This window comes from Ruditapes philippinarum, unplaced genomic scaffold (assembly GCF_026571515.1).
Source record: "Ruditapes philippinarum isolate M1 unplaced genomic scaffold, ASM2657151v2 ctg5225_1_1_1_1, whole genome shotgun sequence".
In the NCBI taxonomy this organism is placed as follows: Eukaryota; Metazoa; Mollusca; class Bivalvia; order Venerida; family Veneridae; genus Ruditapes; species Ruditapes philippinarum.
Window position 1 is genome coordinate 6,246 of NW_026862060.1, and position 23,833 is coordinate 30,078.

The following is a 23,833-nucleotide window of genomic DNA, read 5'->3' on the forward strand; positions in this document are numbered from 1 at the left end:
TTGTAGAGTTATTGCTCTTGACCAATAAAAATTTGAAATTTTCAACTTTTGTCTTGTGTAGCCTAAAAAGTATTTGACCTAAAGTCATAAAGCTTACATTACACGAATGTTTGTCAGCATGTGTTGGTATCTCAGTGCACCTTCAAGTTTGCTTGTGGATTTATTATTTGTAGAGTTATTGCCCTTGACAAGTAAAAATTTGCATTTTTCAACTTTTGTCGCTTGTAGCATAAAAAGTATTTGACCCAGAGTCATGAAACTTCATTGGTAATGTTAGATCTATATAATTTTATTGGTATTTATTGTATTGTGTTCTGCTCTGTTACCAATAAAGGAACGTTTATTATGTTTATAATATCACAGGAACTTGATATTTAAATCAATAGATCACAAAATATACGAATATTTAAGGTATAGCCTTTATCTCCAAAAAAAATCAAGTTCCTGTGATAATATACATCCCTGCAGGATCCTTTTGAAAAATTATAGGGTCCTCTGACCAACATTGCAATTTACACGATAACATTACTATTACGACACCAAATCGAAGATGGACGTCGGATCGAAAAACGAAGAATATTTTCATATAATTTCAAGGTAATGAAGTATATTTTTAGATAAAATTTACATAATTAATCATATTTAATCGTTGTTGACATTTTGGAAATTGAAAATTGTGATTATTGTCCTGTGGGTTTATAAAAATACCCTCTGTGTTTTTGCAATTGGTTTTCGCGACATATTAATTTTTTTTCTCGCGAAGTTGACACAAATTTCTAGCAATCCTTGTCCCCATCAGCAGGTAGTCATGTACAAAAGGTTCAGTTTAGTTTAGTTCACTGTTTTCTAATTAAGTAAATATTTGATGTCTCTGTTTTGAAATTCCACAGATGTATTGTTTTTCATTGTTTTAAACTTTCAACAAAGAATGAAATGGTGGTTTTCAAAAATTGAAGGTTCTCACTGGTCATTTTAATTCGTTTAAAAATGATATTGAGATTTAAAAATTAGTATGAAATTAGTTGCTACCTATGGGGCGGAAAGCTCATATGATATATTAATAGTATGCATTACATTTTACATGTTATAGAACTGTCGCGATTGATTATAAAGGGATTGACAATACAAACAATCGACTTACCTTCCACGTCTGGATCGCAGCCAAGCTAGGAATTTGCCTCACCATTCTTCTTAATTATTTTATTACACTAATATGGCGCCCGAACCTGTCAGCCTACACCTAGTTTCCGGTTGGTCCGGAAAACCTTCCCGTTAACATTCCCGTCAACTCCCGTAACCAGTTACCAATACGGGTAGCTTACAACTCCTCCCCGTCCTAATTCTTTAGGAGGGGTTCTGGTGGCTCCAGGAAGTTAACCAAGCACTGAACGCCTCTCTTAGTTCCAAGGGCAGACTAGAGCTTCCCGGTTTTCATAACCGGTAACTGGTACTTGAGACCATGATGCCAGAGGGCTGGACAACATGGACCTACTTGACTGAACCGTAACCAATTTTCAGCCAAGCCCTCCCAAAACCCCAGACAACTCAATGGCTGTTCAGACACTCTTAGGAAAGCTAAAAGGAGTTGGGACTCTCAAGCTGACAAGCTGAACATGGCTTTCCCAGATTGTCTTCCTGGTGTCTTTCCAGCATGGATATCAATGACAGTAGACAGCGCCACTGCAAAAAACTGTCACAGCATTACCTTTTTACCTTTGGGGTGAGATCTTTGGGCAAGGGTACCCTAAGAACCTCACAGAACTCCTTCGCTGCTTTCCTGTGATTACTGGTGCAAGTTTCCTGAGAAACCGGAACACCAGCACACTCCAGGTAAGTTACCAGGTCAAACAAAGTGCTATTAGACCCCAATAACCACCTGATCACCAGCTTCAAAGCACCAATCCTTCTGTTCGTAATGCTTTCACCTGTCAAACACATTTGGAATATGCCAGGGAGGTGGGCCTCCATAGCATGTCTCTGGGTAAGATCCTCAAACATCCCGGCACTGGGGGCACCGAGATCCTTGCTGGCCACAGGGAATATCCTCTAAAATCTGTGCCAGCAACGTAACATCTACATTATCAGGAATGGCCCTGATATCAGATGTTCGGTCTCTAACGCAACCTATACTTACCTTTTCTTCCCTCTCCACTGAAGATTTGGCCTTCAGAGAGGGACTGTTGACCATGCTCACCGACCTTATTGGCAAGGACCGGCTGGCCATCTTGCATCTGATTGGTTTTCATGAAAATCAATCCCGTAGATGACAGAAACCCTGGTACCCTGCTGGCCACCTAAACCGGAATCCGAAGACTCCACTGGTTTGGTTACCAACTGTACACACCTCATCTACATCTGTGAAGAACTTGACCCAATTGGTATGGGGCTTTTTTACAATCTTCACATCCACCACAAGGCAACTGATCCAGCCGCGCACCAGCAATTCCACCTCGGCATGTCCCACTTTGCAGTGGTATTTTTGAACATTGCGTCAGCATTGGAATGCTCGCGACTCACACGATGTCTCAACACCAATGTTAAACTGGGACAGCTCTTCCAGCCATTTCCCCCAGTTGCCCTTGTGGCTCCCTGAAATTCATCAACCACCTCAGACTTGAATGGTCAGTCCTGACCACAAATGGTCTTCCTAGCAAGTAGTGTCGGAACTGTTTGTGACCGAACTACTGCTAGCAGCTCTTTCCTGGTCATGCAATAACCCTGTTGCTCCTTGGTAAGAGCACAGCTACCAAATGCAACAACTTTCTCTTGGCCCTCTTGCACCTGCAAGAGCTCTGCTCCAATCAAATCATTGGAAGCGACCGTTATCCAAGATAAATTCATCATGTTGATTTGGCAACGCTAACACTTGGAGGTTGCGTCAACAAAGCGCTTTTAAGTCCTGAATGACTCTGCTTGTTCCTCGCCCCAGACAAATTTGGCTTTGCCTGAGACCGCATACAATGGGGCTGCTACCCTAGAGAAGTCCTTTACACACACTCTATGATAGTTAACCAACCCCATAAACCTCTCTACCTGCTTGGCACTGTTTGGAACAGGCCAATCCTTCACCACTGCTATGTCATGTTCTGTCATAGCAATGCTGTCTTTTGCCGACTTTACGGCCTAAAAAAACTCTACTTCTTGTTGGAAGAAGATACATTCTTTCGACTTAAAGCTTTAGCTTATGCCTCCGAAATCTCGAAAGAGCCTCCCGCAAGTTTGAGAGATGGTCCTCAAAATTGCGTCCAAGCACGATGATATCATCGAAAATGACAGGACTGTCTTCCATGTCAAACCTCTCAGGACTAAGTCCATTGCTCTGGCAAATGTGGCTGGGGCACCAAAACACAAACCAAAGCCTTCTCTGATGTTCAACTGGAAAAATGCAGAGTTGGCATCCAATTTTGAAAAACCAAACACTGCCAGAGCAAATGTGTCCATTGCAATCATCGACTAAAGGCAAAGGAATACACGTCTTTGACTGTAACCTTATTCAACGTCCTATAGTCTATGCAATAACGCACAGAGCCGTCATGTTTTCTAATCAAAACTGGAGCAGATGCCCATTTGGATGTGGCATCTTGTACACCCCCAAGCCTTCAGCATTCCCTGAGGCTGGGCCTCTTCTTCCCCTGCAAAGCATTTTGGCTTTCGCCTCATACCTTGCTTCACAAGCTTTGCCTCCTTGGTATCCATATCACGTTCCTTATCAGTGAAATCACCAAGGTCAAGTTCACCCTTGATGAAGACATCCTGGAACTCAATCAGCAATTGCGCTAATTGAATCCGTTGACCTTCATCAAGGCTGCCACAAGAGGTGTCATAGACCTCCTGCAGGTGTGGTGGTATTGGACCAACCGCACCTGATGTTTCAAACACTTTGCTGGGCAAAGATGTTTCAACATCACACTCATTCCTGACAACTTCACTGATGGCAAATGCCCTCCCTATCTCTGTTCCCCTCCTGACAAGGCGGTAGCTATCTGACGGATTAACAAAACACAACACAGGGGTGTTAGTGCCTTCATGTAACACTCGGGGAACCAGAAATTTCTTCTGGTTCACTGGTTCCACGATATAGCTATGCAGGGGAGAGTGTAACCTGCATTGGACTCTCGCCACAGAGTGTGGAGGGATAACTTGTCTCTTAGACACCATGACCTTGGATACCACGGGACTATCGGATGAATGAACATCTAGGGAGATGCGCATACCATCAAAGTAGAGCTCTGCTTTGCTCATGTCTAGCACAGATTTGCCAGGGTCACGAAGCAAATCAAAGCCCAACAGCATTTGTTGCTCAATGGGGGCAACAAACATGTTGACCTGGTACCACTGGTGACCAACCTTCAACTTAACCGGACCGGCTACAAAGGCTGCCATAGACAATTCCCTGCCAGCAGTTTGCAGCTTGACATCCCTTATCTTGGGGGGCTTGTGCTTCAGGGAATTGTAGACCTTATCAGAAATGATGGTCACCTGGGCAGCAGTATCTACCACTGCTGTTACTTGGACATCCCCTACTTGGACCCCCATGGTAAACTGGGAAGAGGAATTGACCTGACAGACAACAATAGGGTCTGGTTCGACTTCCCCCGTGCTTACTTGGCTGAAATTGGCAGCCAACCGGGATTTTTTAATTTTGCAGGTCTTGTCTGCATACAGGGACGGGAAACGACCTACTTTTTCACCGTCCCTGTTTAACGACTTATGGTTGTCGTTAAGCTTAGGGCAATTTCTTTTAAAATGCCCTATTTCGCCACAATTGTAGCATCCGGTTGATCTGCGGGGTTGGGACAATTCTGACAAAAAGGTTTTTGTCAGTCTTTGCTCCAGGTCATTTAAGGCTTTGCTTAAATCATTGGTTGACATAGGCTCTGCCTGCTGCTCCCGTGATGGCTGGGATGCAACAGCAAAAACCTTTTCCGGTTCCTTCCTGTCACCATACATGGCTGCGTACACCTGCTGGTACTGGCGTACCATTTGTATGGCTGCATGCACAGACTCGGGTTGCTGGCATGCAAACATGGAGACCGGCCTCTTTGTCAACCATACCCTGACAGAATCTGTTCACTGTTTGGACAGTGACAAACTCCTCTGGCAGCTTCTTAAAAAGCTCTATAACCTAGAGTGAGCACTCGGTCAGCCCACTCATCTAGGGACTCGGTTGTCTCTTGTGCTGCATTCTGAAAAACTTACCTGTGCAGCAGCTGGCAACTCATGTTGGCCAAATCGGGCAGCCAACTTGCTTAACCAGCCTCTTGTAGGTAAGCTGACCTTCTTGTTCACAGACAAGCGCATAATACTCGAGCGCTTTACCATCTAAACAGCAGACAAGGCAGCTAACTTGTTTCTTCATCAGTCCACTCGCCTTGTTGGACATAGCGAGTGAACTTTAAAAAGAACGGTTTCCCAAGTACTCTTACCATCATATGATAAGTGTTCGGGAAAGGCAGATATCGGTTACGAACCCTAGAACGCCTATGGGCAGATGGTGCCCTGGCAAACATAGAGTCATCACTGCAAATCACTATCCACTACCTGGTCAAAACGTATGGTACGTTTAGGGGTGGTATAGTCTGGAAGTGGTAAGGTAGGGGGGTGTGTGGATTTTGACTTTTTAGCAGTAAAATCCGCAGGAGTCATCAACTTCAGATTTTTATGTGGAAAAACCTTGTCATCTGTTGCAAGGGTACAAACAGATGACAGTTGTTGCTGCTTGTGAGCGGCCAGAACATTGGTTGCCGCTTTCACCACCTTCACCATTTCCAACCAATCATGCGCACTTGGCTGAATATCTTCCTCCTCGTCCTCGTCTGTGTCTACCTCCAAGCTAGATTGGCCTAGCTTGTCAGTATTCTTAACTGACAGAGACATATTCTGTCTAAAGTCTATCATAGCAAGTATCTCAGGGGAGAACCTGCGACGACAGATGGACTCTAAAATCTCCCTGGTTATATTACCAGAGCACTCCCTCACTGCAATGAGCGCCTTGGCTAGGCTTGCACCCACATTAGGTATTGCCTGTAGCCTTTCCTCAGACGCAAAGTTAATGGCAACCAAGGGTGGTTGCACAACCTCTGCTTCCTGAGAAAATATCTCGAATTTTCCCTTTATATTGATATTCTCCATAACAACGAAAGATACAGAGAAATATTCAAGTTAAAATGTGTTTTAACTAAATAAATCTCAATATCTATCTTCTTCCCCTTTATATGGCAAAAGGGCTAAATGGAGTTTATCAAAATATACCAGTTACTGTACCAGTGGCAGCAGAACGAAAAGGAAATCCGAAAAATAAACAAATTCCAAAGAATTTGGTCCTTCCAGGCCACGTCTAACCTAAGCGGAATTTGATGGCAAATTCCCGCTTAACTACGATTATTTACGTAGAAATTCTGGTTTAAATCGTTCAAGCAGATTGGCCCACTATGAACAAAACCAAGAATTCAGGTAGACTCCGTTCTATGAGTGCAGAATTTGAGGGCAAATTCGTACACAATCGGTAAAAATATGGACCTTTGGTAGCGTCTATCTTTCGGAACGGAATTCGTAAAAATTACCGCTGCCACCAATATAGAACTGTCGCGATTGATTATAAAGGGATTGACAATACAAACAATCGACTTACCTTCCACGTCTGGATCGCAGCCAAGCTAGGAATTGCCTAATTCTTCTTAGTTATTTATTACACTAATATGGCGCCCAACTGTCAGCCTAACACACTAGTTCCGGTTGGTCCGGAACCTTCCGTTAACTTCCGTCAACTCCCGTAACCAGTACCATACGGTACTACAATGTCTTTCTGACACTTCGTAAATAAGTAAAAGTAGGTATTTTGTACCTTATACAGAAATAAATAAATTTGTGGTGTTCAACCTATCATCATATGCTACAATTTCCGAAAATATCCAAACTCCTAACAGTGATTTGCTTGGCTATGTTCTGTGAAGCGAAGAAAAGGGGGACCACTGCGTCAGAGTTGGAAAATCCTGTCCATCATTCTTTATTTATCTTAAATGACAGTTGATGGTTTAATGTTATCTTTAACAGGCTGGTGAAAATGCCCGATCGAGCTTATGACATAAAAATCAGATTTCTAGAAAAATAAAGATATTTCTTCTAAACTTTGTTTATTGAGCATAATATATGACTTAAACAGAAAGAAAATATTTGGTTACTGTCACTTTTGTGAGAATTATTTCCCCTTTTTCATGTTTATATAACACATAATTTTTGAATACATTGGAATACATACATACCATATTTCCAGCCACCCAGACAGGGGATTTGGCTTTAAAAGCACGGGACATTGGTGCAGGGTTCTCGGGGACGCTTATTTCGGCGTCCCGGTACGCATGTTTATTACAGATGGACGCAAATATTTCAGAGCAAGGATTCCACGTACGCTTAATTTTGCCTGGGGACGCATAAACATTACCGATTGTTTACAACCACAAATACACAAAATGCGTCAGCGCGTGTAAGTCTATAGGTAGGCGGTCCTATGCACATCGACCTGTGAAGCGATTAGCCAATCAGCGATAACCCTTCCGATCATTATCACGCAATAGTGATCAGACTAATGTATACACGCGCTGTACAGTACATGTAATTACCAGATATAACACGCGTGATAATTTTATATCTTTGATCAACAGTTGATTGGAAATTAGCAAATTTTACCGACAAAAGGATAAAATTATCGACTATTTACGCCGCAAGTTTACTGTAAAGATTGTTTTCTCAAATTACAAATGAGTGTAATTTTTGAATGATTGTCGAATATTTTCAGCATTTTCTGGGCACAATTTTGCTTTAGTTTCATTCTTGCAAAAACTTTATATAAGAGTATTAAGAATTTAATATATTGTGCCGAAATGCCAGGACAACAAACCAAAATACACATACGCTTTTCTTTGATATTTAGATTCTATCCCGAACATCGGCTATCGTTCGCCAGAAACACTAAAATTTCGCAAAAATTCTCGGTTTCCAAGCCAAACATGCGAATGAATTGTTCCTTTATTATTTAATCAACATTAAATCTTTAAATATCGATCTTAAAAATTTGCCCCCTTTTGAAGACATTTGCTAAAATAATTGTTGATCGGATGAATCTCTTACACACTGTGTGAAGCTGTACACGATTTTCCTATTCATTCCGCTAAACGCTGCCTATAGTGTATACATTTACGTTTTTTTTTCACAAATATAAACTTTTTGTCTTTAGAGTGGACTTATTTTAAAACCAGAATAAAATTTGATTTGGTATAAAAGTGAAAAAAAAAACGATTTCCCTGTGTTGATGCATTATAATGAAATAATTTCATAATTAATATTTCAACAATATTTTAATTCAATATTAACAACAAAACAATAATTATACTATGTATTTCAGAGTTTCTTTTGAATAACTATAAACTTTGGAGTCCCATGAAGATTCAAAATATCAGCAATGCTATTGGGAACATTGAATGACTAATCTGTAAACATTAATTGCGACGCGCTTTTGGACTCCAACTTTTTCAGGGTTGGGAGTCCATGGACTCCATGTTTTAAAGTCCTAGTGAGAACCCTGCATTGGTGATTTGGCAATCTCCTTGATTAGACTCCTATGTATATTTCAGAAGTAAAACTTGTATATAATACATTAAAGAAAATGGAATGAACCTTATATATACTCCTGGTTTAGACCACAGGGTCTTTTCCAGGATATAGCCGTTGATTCTTTCAGCATTATATGTTATTATACATCAGGAATTAAGTGATTTCTTCAATTATTTGATGTATAATTCAAATTCTTGATACAAAAATATGGTTTTATTTTACAGTGACAGTGAGGAAGATGTTAGGTCATCATCTAAAAATAGAAAAGATAAAAAGAAACACAAGAAACATAAGCACAAGCACAAGCATGATAAGACGTCAGACAAGCACAGACATAAACACAAGAGGAGAAAAACAAGAGACAATAGATCAGATGAAGAGAATGAGTATATAAATGAATCAAAACGTCGCAAGATGGGGAATGAATCTGAACTTGGTAATGAGGCGGGTTTTGAAGAATCTGATTTAGAGAAATTGGAAGCTGCAAGAGCAGCTCTCAGGGCAGAGTTGAATGGTGTCTCCGATGATAGGTATGATGCTCTGTTAGAGGAGCAGTATAATGCTCTAAGTGCTCAATTAAAGGAGTATTCTGACCAGCAGGCCGACTCTGGTAATGAAAGACCTGAAAAATATGATGATCACATTGAATCTGCAGATTTCTTTCGACCAGAGTTACAACTTGCTATAACTATTAAAGGTGATTCCCGCGATGAAAGCCGGTCTGTTGCCGGTAGAGGATCTAGTGGAAGCTCCAAACGAAATAGGAACTATAGAGAAGAAACAAGTAGATCTCAGGGTGACTTTGGTGATAGTAACGTAGATGTTGTAGGGATGAATAAATCTGCATCAATCAATCTGATTGCAGATTATGGCTCCAATGAAAACAGTGATTCAGAAGAGGAAGGGGAAATAGGTCATGAAGAAGTTGGTAAAGATGACCTAGCTGATGAACTTTTAGAATATGCTATGAATGAAGATGAATATGCAAGAAAGTATAGACCTGAAAGTTCTGGCCATAGAAAAGAGGAAACATTTAAAAGCTTTGAAAGAGAATATGAAGAAATACGTAAAAGGAGAGAGAGAGAAAAAGAAAAGAAAAAAGAACGTGAAAGAAAGGAAAAGGAAAGAGCTGAAAGAAAAGAAAAAGAAAGAAGAAAAGAAAAAGAAAAGAAAGAGGCACGAAGAAAGGAGAAGGAAGATGCCAGAAGACAAAAGGAAAGCCAAAGAGCAGCAGAGAAAATTGCTGAAAGAGAAAAGGAAAGATCAAGGTAAGTGATACTACAGTAATATGCTTTCTTAGAACTTAATTATTTTTGAAAATCTGTTGATGGCATCGAATAAGGAAGGTAAGTAGAAATAATAATATCTGATCATGAATATGTTTATAAAACACCTTTAAGAATTCTGGTGTAACAAATTATGTGCGTTGTTTGAATTTAAAATAATTTTATGTACTTTATTTTGCAATTAAAAAGTGAGATATAAAAAAACTGAATAAATCATTCTTGTTAAATAATGAGCTGAGTGTTTAATGTTTGTAACTTGCAATCACTTTTTGCCACCAAAATCTGTTGGTTCGAATCTTGCTTGAAAAATTTTACTTCATTTATGTAATGAAACTTTACTGCTTGTTTAAATAAATTTTGATGCACGTACTCAGGTGCCTGTTTATACCCTGAAATGATACCCAGAGAGGGATACATAAGGTGTTCATCCACCTGCAAAACTGGACTTTCGTTATATGATTCTTTTACAGTGACAGTGTGACTAATACCTAATGAAAATATGTCTAGAAGTGCAAACTGTCTAGGTAAAGATAAATAAACTGTGCTTAAAGAGACTTATTTTAGTTTGACATTACTTTACGTGGCATAAAGAAGTTCAAATCAAATTAATCAAGCAGTTTATTGCTGTCTAAGATATACCTGAAGTAAAAATGATGTAGCTTTCATGTTTGATATTCATTCAAGTATATTATGATATAGAATTATATTCTATATACTGTAAACATTTATGACAGAGAATATTAATGACATTTTAGAGAATGTAAACTTTACAAGTTTTCAATTTGCAGATCGAAGTCAAGAAATGTTGATTCCCGTCAGGAATTTCACGAGGAAAGGAGGAGAGAGTCTCGTCTTGAAGATCATCGTAGAACTGAGAGTTATCAACGTTTGGAGGATCGCCACAGAATGGAGGATCTACGAAGACAGGAGGATAGGGAGAGTAGGATGAGAGATAGGGAGAGAGATATAAACAGGGGTCGTGACCTGCCAAGAGACCCTAGAAGGTTTGGTTTTATTTTGCTTTTTGTTTAACTTTTTTCTTAGATGTAAGATGTTTTTAGCGACTTTTTAAAGATTTTAGTATTTTTTACTTATGTTTTCTTTCAATGTTTTAAGATTAGTTGATGATTGATAATCTTTTAATTTAATTCCTGTGTATTATCAATTTTTCCATGACAGTTATTATAAATTATATAAATTTTCAGAGACCGAAGTTCTTCCCATGGATGGCGAAGGTCAAGAGATCGACAGATCAGTCCACAAAGGCGCGGTCAAGGTCGACGGTCAAGGTCACGAGATAGAAGAAGTCGGTCACGGGATCGTAAGAAACAAGAAGATCAAGATAAGTTTAAGGGCAGTTTGTCAGAGGGTTTGTTTGTACAGAAGGAGCAATCTTCTGATGAGGAAGTGTAAGAAATTTATTTAATTCAAAAACGCAAAAAAAAAGAAACAGCTGGGCTTACTCTGCTATTTGCTATTTTAGCAATTTGATAAAATTTTATTAGTTTCGTTACAAAATTTCATGCATTAGTTTCGTTACAAAATTTCATGCATTAGTTTCGTTACAAAATTTTATGCCAATATTACACTATTTTGTTTTAATTTTGTATGAAACTGGAAAATAACTAAGATTTGACATAGTCGAAGAGAAATGTTCAACAAGGTAAAAACTGAAGTTTTATCGAAGTTTGTTGATGATAATTATGCTTTCAGATTTGACATTGACCTAAATGTAATGTTTTCAGATTTGACATTGATTTAATGTTAAGATTTTAGATTTGACATTGACCTAAACATAATGTTTTCAGATTAGGCATTGACCGAAATGATATGATTTCTGATTTGACATTGACCTAAATGTTTTGTTTTCAGATTTGACTGACCTTAATGTTATGTTTTCAGATTTGACATCAACCTAAATGTTATGTTTTCAGATTTGACATTGACTTAAATGTTATGTTTTCAGATTTGATATTGACCTAAATATCATGTTTTCAGATTTGACATTGTCTTAAATGTTATGTTTTCAAATTTGATATTGACCTAAATGTTTTGCTTTCATATTTGACATTGACTTAAATGTTATGTTTTCAAATTTGACATTGACCTAAATGTTATGTTTTCAGATTTGATATTAACCTAAATGTTATGTTTTCAGATTTGACATTGACTTAAATGTTATGTTTTCAGATTTGATATTGACCTAAATGTTATGTTTTCAGATTTGACATTGACTTAAATGTTATGTTTTCAGATTTGATATTGACCAAAATGTTTTGCTTTCATATTTGACATTGACTTAAATGTTATGTTTTCAAATTTGACATTGACCTAAATGTTATGATTTCTGATTTAACTTTGATGTAATTGTTTTAGTTAAATGTCAAATGATTTTAGTTTTAACATTGACCTAAATGTTTTTAGTGTTGACGTTGATCCAGATGAAGAAGAAGATGAAGAGACGTTAATTGAAAGGCGAAGAAAAGAAAGAGAAGCACTTTTACAGGTATTTAATTGTCAAATTATTGAATGATTTTTTTTGTTTGTACAAATTATATGCTTTGTTGTTATGTTTTATGCTAAACAATGAAAATATTAGTTTAACCACTGTGATAAAATCAATATTGATCATAGTATTCAACAAAAACTGGTATTTTTCTAGAAGTATTAATTTTCTTGGATTCTGTGGACAGGAGTTAAATAATATTATTTATTGTCTACGTTTCTATTAAAATTTGATTTAACTAGATAGATATATAGCACAATTTAAACTAAGGAGCACTATATGAGTAATGCATACAGGTTCAAGGACTGTTACGAATGATTAAGGTGATGTGATAGCTGTTGGACTGATCAGTCGGTTGTTATTATATGGTTTGATGGTGGTATAATAGCAGTGTGTATACAGTGTTATATCTTGTGTTTCGTTTGATAAACATAATAAATCTTTAATATTCTGTAACCGAAAAGTGATAAGCCTTTGCTCATAGTAGTTTGGCCATTTTCGTTAGTGTTGGAAGCTCAAGTTTTCATTTTTTGTTAATTGAAATCCCATAATTTTTTTAAGGACCAATCTAAATTCAAAGAAAGGCAATGATCATTATACAAGTTCAGCAGGTAAAGGGTTTGATTTTTGTGCTCACACTGCTACAAGCATGGATTGTTACTTGAATTTTATTAAGTTTAATTAGGGAGCTGCCAAAATTTTACAGTCACAGGAAATATTATTTCATTTACAGAAACTAAAGCAAAGTGAAGATCCAGAGATTCAGCCACAGTCAAATTTAGTGAACCAGTCTGTAGAAGAGACTGAAGAAACGCAGAACCAGTCCACAGGTATTATCATAGACATGGGACCAGTCCAGCCCACACAGCAACAACAACAACAACAAGGTACCTTTTTAACAAGTCTTTTTATGCATTGATTGTAAAGTATATATCATTATATGTTTGTAAAAGTTCAGAATAATTCTTTATATTCCATCAAGTGAAAATTAAGCATATTTCAGGTTTACAATCATGAAAGTTTGGCATATTTCTTTACATTACGTGTCTGATAATGATAGAAAGGCTGTACTATATTCAGACTCTATTCTTTTGGTTGCTCAATTATTAAAATCCCATAAACTTAATACAAACATATAAAGTTAAAGCAGGACACATCCATTATACAAATTCAGCATGTTACGGGCTCAATCATATTTTTTTTCTTTGGGTTTCAGATATACCAGTTGAAGGTCCACAGAGTCCAGATGCCCCCGCTAGTCCCCAGATATCGACCAGTGACAGTTCAAGCAGCTCATCATCATCTTCATCATCATCGTCATCATCATCAGATCATAGTGATACTGAAAAAATAGAAAGACAAAAACTTGATAATAAGAAAAAGAAAACAGAAAGAAAAATGAAAATTCCAGATGAAGATGTAGATAAGAAACCTTTGGATAGAGATTCGAGTTATAGAACTAAAGTGTTAAGTGAGAGTGAAGATCTATATAGGGAAGGTAGCAAAGAGAAATATATAAGTGGAAGAAAAGAAAGAAAAGACGAAGAAAGTGATAAAAGTAAAAAGAATGTTAAAGATGATAGGAAACTGGAGAAGAAAAATAATGACAGTGAAGAAGAGTTAAGACAAAGGATTATGAATAGAATGAAAAATGGGAGTAAGGAGACTAGCAGAAATGATGAAAGTGATGATGAAAGGAAAGATAGAAAGAAGGACAAAAAAGGTGATGATAAGAGTGAAAGAAGAAGAAAGAGAGATAGTAGTGAAGAGCTTGAGAAAAGTTATAAAAAGATCGAGAGGAAGAAAGAGAAGAGAAGAGAGGGTTCGCGGCACGAGAGAAGTGATGGGCGAGATGATTCAAGGAGGAAGAAGTATGATGATGACTATTCATCGGATAGCAGTGACAAAAGAAAACAAGAAAGATATAGAGGAGGGGAGCGTACGAAATCAAGAAGAGATGGTGATGAAGATAGGTATGATAGCAAAAGAAGAAGCAGGAGATACGATGATGATGATTATTATAGAAAAGACAGTCGCAATAGAGACAGAAAAAGAACTTCTAAACGTTACAGTAGTTCTAGTGAAGATGAAGATAGGTCAAATGATAGGACTAATAGAGGGAAATCAGGTTCTAGAAAAGATAAAGAAAGGTCTGAGCGAAGTAGTGAACGCAGTGATAAAAATAAAACAAAGGAGAAATCTGATAAGGAGGCCGAAGAGAAAAGTGAAGCTGTGGAAAGTGGTAAAGATCTGAAGATATATGATAATCTAGAAGATGAAAATACGACTGATTTTGAAGAGACTGTAAAACAGAAACGATTGTCCCTAGAAGGATTTGATGAAGGTATGTCATATTTTTTATAGAGGTTGGGACAGCAGTTGGGAAGTGTACAATGGAATTTTTAAAGTCAAGAAGGATTTTGATGACAGTGTGTTATTTTTTTCTTGTTTTGAAAGTAGGTGGGGGTGATAATTTCTGTTAAATCTTATAGTCTTAGTTTAGACACAGTTCAAGGTGTGTCTGTGGACAAGTGGTAAAGGTCATTGACTTCAAACCACTTGCCCCACACTGTTGTGGGTTGGAATCCCATCAGGGACTTTAAATCATTCATTTGAGGAAGCTATCTTTATTTTGACTAGGAAGCTATCCAGCTAGCTTACGGAACATCTGCGGTCCTATCGAAGGGTGAAATTATGCTGGAAACCAAACCAAAAAATAGAACCAAATAAAAAAATATTTTCATAATTCTGTTACACTAAATAATTTTTATTTCAGAAGAGAGTAAGGATGGTGAAGGGAAAGAAAAGTCGTCTAAATGTGTGGACATGTTCTCTGAAGATGCAGATATGTTCTCTGAGAACTACAATGTAAGTTTATATATGTATTCTTTATTTGTTTTATTAATTGTTGTTAATTGTTTGTTAAGGTTAATTGCCTTACAGTCTGTAAATGGAATCTCTTTACCCTGTTTTGCAAGCCTATACAGTTTAATGTAATTACAAGTATTGTTACATCCAATCACTGTACCCTTCTTGGGACCCTATATATTTTAACTTGAACATTTCTTGAGATAACAGGAAGTAGACTTACTTATAAATATACTGTGTACCTACGTGAACTAGTATTCCAAAATCTTAACCCTATCAACATTGTTAAATTTAATACCAATAGAAACCTATTTTTATATTTCTAAAGTATTGTAAGTACAGCCTATATCTCTATCTAAAGGTTAAAATTTATTTCAGAAGAATTGTATACATAAGACTGGCTCACTTTTATTTACCATGTTTTTTTTTGCAGTCCCCAAACTTGTCAGCTTACAAGACAGGGAAGAATGAGAACCCAACACTGATGGACAACTGGGATGATGCTGAAGGCTATTATAGTAAGTATTGGAACCAGTCTGTGTTACCAGCTTGGTCATTGGCCAATTTTGATTCCAGTCCTGTGTTACCAGCTTTGTCATTGGTCAATTTTGACATCTGTGTTACCAGCTTTGTCCTTTGTGACTTCTCACATTTGTGTTAATAGCTTTGTCATTGATTAATTTTGACATCTGTGTAACCAGCTTTGTCATTGGTCAATTTTGACTTGTATGCAACCAGCTTTGTCATTGGTCAATTTTGACTTGCATGTAACCAGCTTTGTCATTGGTCAATTTTAACATCTGTGTTAATCGCTTTGTCTCATTGGTTAATTTTGTAAAATTGTACGATGTCATGAAGGTCTACAGAAATTTTAGTTCTATTTTGCTACCATTCAATGTATAAAATTGGAACCAGAATTCTATATTTCATTAAGTTTTAAACTGTGTTATATGACTTTTATGTCATTTATTTGATATAGTATCCCACGACATACGATCAGCCTCACATTTTTACTGCATACTTCAAACATAAATAATTGCATGAGTAAACAATATAAATGTTTAAAAGAAACAAAAGAAAAAGACCCACCAACTAATGTTTGTATTTTTGATTAACAGGGGTTCGTATTGGAGAGATATTAGATAAACGATACACTGTGTATGGATATACCGGACAAGGAGTGTTCAGTAATGTTGTACGTGCACGAGACCAGGCTCGAGGCAATCAAGAAACTGCCATCAAGATTATTAGGAACAATGAAATGATGTGAGTACAATTACTACCATAATAATTTATTAGTATTTTGTAAGTAAAACTTGAGTTTTTAGGAACTGTGTGTAAAATAGTCATTTATGACAAGTTTCTTTGTCTAAATTGAATTAACAGTTAAAATGCTTGAAGTTTTATTGAAGACTGAATCTTAGTTTCAGTCCAGTTAGAAATTAAGTTTGAAGTGTAGATAAAGTTAAGTTTTAAACCCAACGGTTTATCAAGTTTAGTTTAAAACCAAATAATTAAAAGAAAGGGGTTGATTTTATTTCTGCTATTTGAATTTGATATGCATTTGTATGATTGTCCTTTTAGGCATAAAACTGGTTTAAAAGAGTTGGAGTTTTTGCGAAAGTTGAACGATGCTGACCCAGATGACAAATTCCATTGTCTGCGATTATACAGACATTTCTTCCATAAAAACCATCTATGTCTAGTGTTTGAGTCTTTAAGGTTAGTACTAGTTAAATCATATTTTATTGCTAATATGTACATGTAAATTATACACAGAAACAACAGGTTTTCAAAATAATAAGTAGCACAATGGTTGGCCCTAAGTTGTTACAACATTAGCTATAAGCCCTCCACCAAAAGGTAAATACTCTTCTTTGATATCTTAACAGTTTTATAATAATTGATAGAGGAATGCAAAAAAAAAAATCGATTTTAATATTCTAACAAAACTGTTATTAGTGTTAAGCAACAAAACTGTTAAGCACTTCAATATCACACTTGCAGGAAAATAGTTAATTTTCAAAATGTATACCAGTTCAGTATTGAAAATGTGCAGTGAGGGATTTATCATTGCTTGAATTGAATTTGTTAGCATAATAAAACATACAAACCAATTATATTGAAGTTTATTTCATGAGATACATTAACTTTAAGTTGAAGGAGTTATATATTTCATCATCACGTATAAGACCAATTGTATCAGACAGGATGAATCTGAATACAAATTTTCTACAACATCATGTGGCTTTAATGGCAGAATGTTGAATTTTGTCAAATTTCTATCATTTGCGTTTAGCAACTACTTTTGAATACAGTATTAGATTCATGTCATCAATTACAAATTGTCTGATTAATGTAACCATTTACATTTTGTTACAGTATGAATCTACGTGAGGTGATGAAGAAATATGGGAAGAATATTGGTCTTCACATCAAAGCTGTGAGAAGTTATTCACAACAATTATTGATGGCACTCAAACTTCTGAAGAAAGCCAGCCTGCTACATGCTGACATTAAACCTGATAATATTCTGGTATATCTTTTAATAAGTATTTAATAACCATGTTCATTTCATTAATGTTATAAAATGCATTTTATTACTATGATGTAAAAAAAAAAACTTGTAAAGCGTTCAAATATGTTTCATATCCATTATCATTGGACCTTCAAAATATTTAATAGACATTGAAATCTGTATAATCATTATCAAGGTGTTTAATGTCCATGATCAAAACAGTTCATGACCAGGATTAAAAGTCTGCAGGAGCCATTAAATATTTCAGCTTATGCCTGAAATAATGCACTGAAAATCTCATCTGAATTCTGCTTGTACCAGTAAAGATGGAAGGTTACCTTATGACTGTCATGATATTGATATTAAGACTTAAAACCAAAGAAATAAAAAAAGACATTGAAACTCCAAATATTTAACATAGAGTCAAATTCAATATATCGGTGTACGCATGCAGTTGAATAAGGGGTCAATTATTGTCAATTTGTCTGATCTATAGAATTGTTTGATTACAGGTAAACGATTCGAAGTTACTGTTGAAACTTTGTGATTTTGGTTCTGCGTCACATGTATCAGAGAATGACATAACACCGTACCTGGTCAGTAGATTCTACCGAGCACCGGAAATCAGTAAGTAAACATTGGATGTAGAAGTAAAATATAATGATTCTTTGATATGTATTAAGATCTTTTTCTCAGTTTTAACAATATCTGGAATAAAATTGATCCCTCAGAAGCATCAAAATCAGCAAAATTACATGAAAATTGCAGACTCGGTTTGATTGAATCTGTACATGAGTGATAATGAAAAAGTGTAACATCTCTCAATTTGTCTTGATTTAGAAATTACATATTGGTTGGTTGGTTTGCTCATTCTGTATATTATTTACATTGAAGTAATATTTATTGTTTGTATTTTAGCTGGACTGTATTCGGTTTATGAAGAGCTGCTCTGTCTAAAGTCGGCATCAAGATTTTATAATGGTTTTATATGTTTTTGTTCTGCAAGAGACTGAGTGGGACCTTTTGCTTGTCAAATAAAAAATTATCAACAGTGAATAGTGATTGACTCTCTTCAAATAGTCTTAAACTATTTATTCAAGAAAATAGTTTTTAAAATTAGATCTTAACCATATTTTTTTATGTGAGGTAGTATTTGTTTGCAAATGCATTTGAAGTGTCATACATGTATTGTTTATTTCAATATTTCAGTCATGGGAAATGGTTACGACCATGCCATTGATATGTTTTCTGTTGGCTGCACAATCTATGAGCTTTATACGGGGAAGATTTTGTTCCCGGGGACGTCAAACAACGAGATGTTGAAGTTTATGATGGATGTGAAAGGGAAGATACCAAATAAAGTGATACGTAAGAGTATGTTTAGGGATCAACATTTTGATACAAATTTCAATTTCCTATATCATGAAGTGGATAAAGTTACACACAGGGTATGTATCTTTCTAATCTTACGGCTATGGGTTAACTGTATGCTTTTACAAAGCCGCTCTTTGAAATGGCTATTTGTTTGCTATATTTTCCCGCTAGGCTTAAGATTTGGAGGTTAAAAAAATTTCCTGAAAGATACGTCTACATATCTACTTGTACATGTAAATCGAATTTATAATATTATTGTTGTTGAGATAAAATTCTGCAAATTCATTCTGCATTTCAGTACTTTAAGTGAAGATGGAACTATGTTGTTGTTATTTTCATTATAATTAGTGTAAACTGTTTCATGAAATAAAAATCAGGGCTCACACTGGCTCAAATAAAATAATAGCCAATAATTTTAACTTAAAAAAATAATAGCCAAAAGTTCAGCGGACTATTCACAAATTAGCGATTAACAAGTTGACATAAGCAGTTGATTAAATAAACATTACATTTATATCTTTCAGTTTTATAAGGATTCTCAAATAAACTGATACATTTGTGTATATTGATAACTACCTTTTTTTAAATAGAACCACAACTTTAATTGTTATTATAGAACAGAATAAAAACGTTATAATTAGTATAATTACTGTATAACAATAATATTAAAGATTCATTATAACTTTACATAATGCTGTTATCAGACAACTTTTTTGTTTGTTCTAATCAAATTTTGTCAGCTATAACCACTGTCAATTTCACACAGAACTGGAGTAGATCTAGGTCATATATATATTAGCCTATGGAAATAACACAAGTTTGCAAACTCATTCACAGAATGCAGCCTTTTTTCTGAATAATTTACTGAAAAATATCATCATCACCAATGTAATACAAATTTTCTGCCATAGTAGTAAAGATTTTAAACAGAACATAGCTTAATTCACCTTTAAATAAATATCAAAATTATCGGTGTCGCGAAAATATGTGACAATCGGATTTTTCCTGTTTTCTTGAGAAATATTCACAATTTTGGTTGTTGTGCAAATAGTTGTTTGGAATTTAATACTTTTTGAATATTTTACCATTGTTTTCCACTGGTGATTTAGTCAAGTAGCTTAAAAAAAAATCAAAATTTGCAATTACTGGAATTCACGGTAAATTTAGGGTAAGTCAATATCCAGTTTATCAATTTTAAAACGATTTTTGTGGCTAATTGACGGATATTTGATGGCTATTATAAATGCTGGACAATATCTTTAAAGTACTTATACAATTATACATCTCGCATGTATTTTATCACCTCGGGCAATATAGTTAACAGCACGTGACCGGTAAAAAGTTGACACTCGATTAAATGCACCCCGCTGGTGTTAATTGGGACTACTGCATTCATTATCGATTTTACACCTTATATAAACACTGTTGAAAGTAAAAAATAATCGCCAGATTTTGTAGCCAAAATGCAAAAAATAATCGCCAATCTTATAAAATAATCGCAAATGGCGACTATGGCGACCGACAGCGTGAGCCCTGAAAAATGTTATGTATTAGTTAAGATAAAAACTTTAATTATCAACATTTTATTACTGCTTTACAGTATGACAAGAGTAAATTAATTTCCAGTAGAAATTTATTTGCTTGTCTGTTTTTAGAGAAGAAGTTGAGCTATAACAATCAATGTTGTTGTTATTATCTTTATGCATAAACTTTTATGTAGCATATTATTCAAATATTTTAAAAGCTATCAACATGAAACTTGAAAATTTTTGCTTTTCTTGACGAGGTTCAGTTGTTTCTACTTTTTCTTATTTACGTGAACGACATTGCAGATTCTCTGTCTAGTGTAACACGTTTATTTGCCGACGATAGTTCATTATCAGTTAGTTCCAATAATATTAATCATATCGAATCAACATTAAATGACGACCTAAATATATTATCAAAATGGGCAAAACAATGGCTTGTTAAATTTAATCCGACTAAAACAGAAGTATTATTTCTCTCTCTTAATAGACAAACACGTGAACGTACCTACACTTTTCTTGATAATACACGCTTAACGTTTGTTGACAACCATAAACACTTGGGTATTACATTTAGTAAAAGATGGTTCATGGCATGAACATATTACAAATATAGCATCTTCCGCCACAAAAGTTTTAGGATCTATGCGTATGTTAAAGTTTAAGCTTAAACGGAAAACTTTGAATCAAATATATATATCTTATCTTAGACCAATTATTGAATATGCATCGATTGTTTGGGATAGCTGCACAGTTTATGAAAAAGAATCTTTTAGACAAAATTCAGTATGACGCTGCACGAATTGTAAACTGGCTTAACAAGATCTGTATCAATAGAACGTTTACTAAAGAAAATAGGGTGGTTTCATTATCAGACAGAAGAAACATGCAGAAATTAATTTTGGTATATAAATATAGCCGTGGAGAATTACCCTGTTATCTGTCTGAAACTTTTTCCAAATACCGTTTTAGAAGCAAATACATACAATTTGAGAAACAAATTCTGACTATGCTACTATGGCACGCCGGCTTGAAATCTATGCTAAATCTACAATACCTTCATCTATCAAACTTTGGAACAATTTGGACACTCAATCTCGTACTGTAGACTCATTATCAGCTTTTAAACGTAATCTAAAAGAAAAATTTAAACCCCCAATAGTTCCCCCATTCTTTATTTCTGGTGAAAGATTTTCACAGGTCCATCATGCAAGAATACGTAATAAATGTAGTAACCTAAACTCCGACTTATTTTACAACCACTTACGTGATAATCAAAAATGTGACTGTGGATATACCATAGAGGATGCAGAACACTATTTTTTCAAATGTCCGTTATTTCATCAACAGCGCCATCAATTATTCATTTAATACCCGCCCATACCATCCTTTAAGTGTAAAGAAACTGCTGTTTGGAATTGATAACTTGTCGCCTGAAGATAATGACATTATTTTTGGGCATGTTCAAAAATATTTAAAGAATACGAATCGTTTTAGAACTTAATATATCTTAATGATAATTAAATATAACTCCGTGTTTCTATTTTTAATGCTGGTCCAGTAACGAAATGGAGGCGAAACCTGTTTTTTTTTTCAGAGGAAAGGTGAACAGAAGTTTGGATGTTTTTAGAATGTGTATTTTTTTTTCTATTTCATGATATTTAAACCTCATATCAATTTTTTTTGTTGTTGTTGTTTTTTTTCTCAAAATATTGTCATCTAAATACTTTTATATCAATATAGATATATATAGAAGCAAACTGTAAATATTACTCTGATGATGCGCAAAAAACATATATTTTCTTGTTTCTTCGCCTAACACATTAATTACGTAAACAAGTTTTGTATCTTTATAATGAACATTTTGTTATTTAAACTTGCCTGGGAAGGGCCTTCATTAATGTTGGTAAAACTTGTGGCCCAACCCATTTGCTTCAAACTGTTAACATACATGTTTCCTTATTCGTATTTATTGTATTCTGTTTAGTATTAATGTAATCTCTATGTTACATGTACATGTTTCAAGCAATAAAATATGATTAAATCGAGGTTCAGTTGTTAAACAAGGGCCATATTTCTGAAAGCTATATTTTTGGACTTAAACAGCTGTTAACATGGCAAGTGATGCTCTTGTATTTGAAATGAAAATTACAAACTAAATTTTTTCCACAGGATAAAATTACTGTATTAAGTACGATATCTCCATCCCGAGATTTGTTGGCGGAACTTGTTGGGTACCAGCGATTGCCGGAGGACCAAATGCGCAAAGTTAAACAACTGAAAGACTTGTTAGAAGGAATTTTAATGCTCGATCCAGGCAAGAGGATTTCAATCAATGCAGCCCTCGCTCATCCCTTTATACAGGAAAAGATTTAAAGGGAGACAATTCTGATTTACTACAGACTCAGTTAGGGAACTTGGTAGGAATTATATATATTTATGTACATATGAAATATATATAATATACTTATATACTTACATTGTGGTTTTGCAAATTGTTTAAAAAACATAAAGGAACATATTTTGATCTTCTAATTGTTTAAGGTGACAGTTTGTCAACTTTCTTTTTTTTTTTTCGTTAAGGTATTGATTTTTTTTTAAATTGGAAAAGTGTGATTCAAATATTCATGGATATACTGTAGGTAATGTATATTTTTGTTTATGTTTTATCAAGTAGAAAAATAAAGAGGATTTTATTATGATTCATAATATTTGTAACTTAAGATGATAAATTATGTGTACAAATTTACATTTTGATGCTCATTGATTTATATATTAAGCTATTTTAATTTTGAAGTTAGCATTAAGCATATTGTTTTCAAGTACTTATTATATTCCAATGTATTTTTGTTCTGTTTTTTGATGACTTATGTTTTGATTTGGGTACAAGTTTTCACCTTGAATTTGCGCACTAATTGTAAATGGTTAATTTACTATGTTTACAGATTTATTCTCAGAATTACCATGACGACCTGTTCTTCAAAAAACTTGTATTCCTGATAATGTGAGAAAAGATAAGTGCAAAAAGAAAACCATTTAAAACCCACAAACAAATATGAATGAATTAAAATACAAATTTTACAGATATAGGTTTTTATGTTTGAATATAGAAATATTTTTAATGATCTTTCAGTGAAGGTGAAAA

General features: G+C 35.1%; 1 protein-coding gene across 2 annotated transcripts; it reads left to right on the forward strand.

Moving 5' to 3' along the window:
- Window positions 1-530: 530 nt before the first annotated feature.
- On the forward strand, window positions 531-23,775 carry LOC132717802 (serine/threonine-protein kinase PRP4 homolog). Of its 2 annotated transcripts, none has more exons than XM_060701365.1 (16): window positions 531-597; window positions 8,835-9,878; window positions 10,685-10,900; window positions 11,102-11,305; window positions 12,321-12,402; window positions 13,136-13,284; window positions 13,617-14,746; window positions 15,179-15,270; window positions 15,704-15,788; window positions 16,389-16,536; window positions 16,855-16,992; window positions 17,653-17,806; window positions 18,301-18,415; window positions 18,998-19,236; window positions 22,861-23,108; window positions 23,634-23,775. In XM_060701365.1, the coding sequence occupies exons 1-15, from the start codon at window positions 551-553 to the stop codon at window positions 23,062-23,064; spliced, it is 4,047 nt and encodes a 1,348-aa protein (XP_060557348.1). In that variant the 5' UTR covers window positions 531-550; the 3' UTR covers window positions 23,065-23,108; window positions 23,634-23,775. The 2 variants fall into 2 exon arrangements, with proteins under 2 accessions (XP_060557348.1, XP_060557347.1); XM_060701364.1 differs by having other exon boundaries at window positions 13,136-13,289; window positions 13,619-14,746; window positions 23,634-23,774.
- The last annotated feature ends 58 nt before the right edge of the window (window positions 23,776-23,833 follow it).

Bases quoted from the DNA above. Each gene is read 5' to 3' on its own strand.
- LOC132717802 (XM_060701364.1), top strand. From the start codon at position 551: ATGGACGTCGGATCGAAAAACGAAGAATATTTTCATATAATTTCAAG. The intron at 9,879-10,684 runs GTAAGTGATACT...TTCAATTTGCAG, and splicing joins AGAGAAAAGGAAAGATCAAG to ATCGAAGTCAAGAAATGTTG. The intron at 13,290-13,618 runs GTACCTTTTTAA...TTTGGGTTTCAG, and splicing joins GCAACAACAACAACAACAAG to ATATACCAGTTGAAGGTCCA.